Here is a 3,626-nt window from a genome sequence, read left to right on the forward strand (position 1 = left end):
GGGGCAGCCGGGTTCCGTGAGGACAGGCAGCAGGGCAGGTGGAAGCTGCCGGGAGTTTTTTCCCCTCTCAGGCAGCAGGAAGGTGCAGGCAGGGCTGTAACCCCCGTGTTACCCTGGGCAGGTCCTGCCCGGGGGTCTCTGGCCCATCAGACCCCCCCAAACCTTGCTCACCTCTGGAGCCCAGGGTGAAGCAGGGCTCCCCTCGGAAGCCCTTGGGTGGGAGAGACACAACGCCCCCGCTCCCCCAGCCCAACGGGGGTGACACTGCCACCCCCCCATTGTGCTCCTGAACTGGAGCCCCGCCCCACTGACCCCTGCACCCAAGGGGTGCCCCAGGTTCCAGGAAGCACATGGGACACCGGCCCCTTGGCCCAGTCCCAGGCGTCCCCAGGACCACCCCACACCCTGCTGGGACCCCACTGCCCACAGCGAGCACACCCCAGGGAGCAGCACAGCCTGCCATGGCTGGAACTGTGTGTCCCCTTGTGTCGCTTTGTCCCCTCCTCTGCTGTCCTTGGGTCCCTCCGTCTCCTCATCCGGCTCCCCTGTCTCCTGTTCCCTCCCCTCACACCTCCCCGTGTTCCCCTGCCCCACATCCCTGCCTCCCCTGGTGCCCACATCCCAGTCCCCAAATGTCCCATCCCTGCACCCCCATATCCCCACGTGTCTGGTTGAATTCTGTGTCCCCAAAGATTACAATTTCACAGCCTTTCCAAGTCCATCTGCCAGCACTTATCCACTCCAACTGGTTTTTTTCTCTTCTATCTAGTTGGAATTTCCCTTCTGCAGATTGTGCTTGTTATTTCTCATCCTTTACTAAGCACCTGAGCCTGCCTCTTCTGTACCCATTAAGCTGTGAAAAAAATGGAATCACATCAGCCTTCTTTTCTCCAGGCTGAATGACGCGGTTCCCCTTGTGCCTCCTCTGCCTCGACCTTTGACACCTTCTTGGTGGCTTTGCTGGACATGCTTCAATTTGCACACAGAAAATTTAACTGGACACAGCCCCGAGCAACCTGCTCCAACTTTGAGTAGGAAGATCTCCACGGGACCCTTCCCATCTCAGCTATTCCCCAATTCTGAAGTTGTGGGCTCCAGACTTCCTTAAATGCCTGTCAGAGGAAGTCCCCAGGTTTCCAAACACCCCGTGGGCAATTTACACCTCCTTCCCCCACCCCAGATTCCTAACCCTCAACCTAGAGCCAAGCGCCTCTTCAAAGTTTTGACTCCAAACCCTTACTGATGGTCTCAGTGTGGTGCAATCCCAATCCTTGCCAAAAAATCCTGCAGAACCCACTCAAAACTGCAAGAACAACTCCTAAAAGACCAGACTAAAAATGGTAATTGTACCCCTCAAGCATGTGGGTGCAATACAGCCACACGGACACAGAGTGACTTGTGCAGGAGCAGATCGAAGCTTCCTCTCCAACAGCTCCAGCTTTTCTGCACCTCAGCCCCAACACCGCAAACAGCCGGATGATGTCAAAAGTTTGTGGCAACTGCTAATGTGACAGTATCTTTATTAACACAACATCTCATTACGTACAGCATTCAGACATCAGCTTACAGGGAGGAAAGGTGACATTTACAGCTTGGGAGGTCCCGCCAGCCTCCAGCCCTCCTTGTTACCGATCTTGAAAAGCGCAGCGGTAATTCCAAACCCCAAACACGCAGTGGTACCCGTCATGTAACTGTGAGCTGGAAAAAACAAACCCAATCATAAAAGATCTGTTGGGGCACAAGGGCTAACAGCAGAGCTTGACAGACTGCAGTTTTTCCATGAGCTCCTCACAGTCCCTTGACCATCAGTAATGTTGTTGGCCAAGAGATATCAGGAAAGTGATCTTCTCTTAAATGAAGTTTTCTCATGCTTGTAGCTTGCAGTTTGAAATACCAATTTCTATAATCCACTCTCCCATCTCCTTATATAGGCAACCTTAAACTGCTTATTTCAGTGACGAAAATGACAATCACTGCTTTGAACTCTCATCAGCTCAGCAACTAGGGACAGTACGGATAAATTCTGTTTCACCACAATTACAACTTAAATAAATCCCTCCCATCTCCAACACTGAGCCTGGAAGTGCCTAGAGAAGACAGAGCCGTGGAGTATCTGCAGGAGCTGCTCTAGCCTGGCAAGATGCCACAGGGCAACAGCAGCAAAGTACAGCTTGTCTCTCAGAGTTCATGAAGAATTCACAAGGCAGATGTTAGATTGCATTTTCCATGCAAAATAAATCAGGTTTGTTGCCACAGTTATGCTTTTCATACCCTGCAATTTCAAGTTATAACTGGTAGTTAGAATTGGCAGTACTGGGTCTCCTCTCTCTGGTCTCCTCCCAGACCTGTACAACAGCATCAATGAAACTGCCATGAAATGGAACTCACATGCTGAGATCTTTCCCAAATGGGTCTGACATCAGGATTATTTTGCATTTCTCCCTAATAGAAAGGTTTCTAAAAACAGAGAGGGCTCATTTCTTTGCAGGCGTTATCCACACTTACCTCTTGCACCTAAGACAGCTCCTGTTGCACAGCCTCCTATGAAATAGTTCAAGGGATCGTCTGGCTCCTCTCGGATCTGGGCACTGAGGCACGTCGTTACGCCAAAGACAGCTCCTAGTGTAGCTGGAAACAAGAGGCAGAAAAACAAAACCAAACCCCTCAAGGACCTGAGAATCACCTACGTACAAAGCACATTTTTGAGAGATGGTGCTGTACAACACTTCCCCTGGGAGAAAAGAGGAAAATGAAGCACAATCTGCTTTTGGTTACCCAGGGGCATCATATCCCACACGCGACGATGAGACTCAGCATTCTACAAGTCCCGTCTGGTTCCTTCTGCTGCCTCCTCTGCTCCAGCTGTGCAGCCACCACGCTGCCATGCAGGACCCCCAGAACTCTGCCAGAGGCAGGCGTGTTCGGACGGCTGCGGACAAACACCACCACATCCAGCTTGGTGATTAGCTCAGCCTTAACGAGAGCCCCTGCAGAGGGGCCACGGGGCAGCCCCCAAGCAGCCAGGGGGTAAAGGACAGAGAAGGTTTCTCTGTAGCAGTTCCCCCAGGTTGCAGGAAGGAGCAGAGCTCAGTGTGGGCTCTGTGCTGAAACCCAGCTCCCGAGTCCCTGTGAATCCAGCCTCAGAGGGATTCACGCAGAGAACCTTGGGTGGCTCTGCTCTCCTGAAGGTCAGTTTGTCCTGACACTTTATTCCTCTGCGTGCCTGGAGTGTGCAGTGATTTTTGGAGAGTAGAAAAATGGATTGAGGCTGTAAATTATTATTTCTGTAAATTGTTTTTGGTTTTGTAAATTTATTTCCTAAATTGAATTAAGAAATTGCAAAGTAGCATTGTCTTGTCCCTACCTCATCCCATCAGACCCTACATCTACGCAACTGCAAAGCCTGGCAAATAGCTGTGTCAAGCCAATACACTAACAGGTTTTTGTTTCTAACACAGGTTCTTGATCATAAAATGTGAAACTGGCTATCAGGCACCATCTGCAGATTTCAATTAATCCTTCTTGGGAACAACAAAAATGTCCAGGACAAAAATTTTCAATCTATTTACAGTAAACTATTAAACCACAAGCTCATGGTACAAACCTCTGCAATTCTTCATTAGAAA

General features: G+C 50.4%; 1 protein-coding gene across 1 annotated transcript; it reads right to left on the minus strand.

Annotated features, from left to right (window-relative positions):
* Positions 1-1,585: 1,585 nt before the first annotated feature.
* Positions 1,586-2,628, minus strand: NDUFA11 (NADH dehydrogenase (ubiquinone) 1 alpha subcomplex, 11, 14.7kDa; the record flags this gene model as incomplete). Its single annotated transcript, XM_010073808.1, has 2 exons — positions 1,586-1,698; positions 2,506-2,628. Coding segments are annotated over 2 exons (236 nt in total), but the record flags the coding sequence as incomplete, so codon positions are not given.
* Positions 2,629-3,626: the final 998 nt, after the last annotated feature.

This window comes from Pterocles gutturalis, unplaced genomic scaffold (genome assembly GCF_000699245.1).
Source record: "Pterocles gutturalis isolate BGI_N339 unplaced genomic scaffold, ASM69924v1 scaffold41057, whole genome shotgun sequence".
Taxonomy (NCBI): Eukaryota; Metazoa; Chordata; class Aves; order Pterocliformes; family Pteroclidae; genus Pterocles; species Pterocles gutturalis.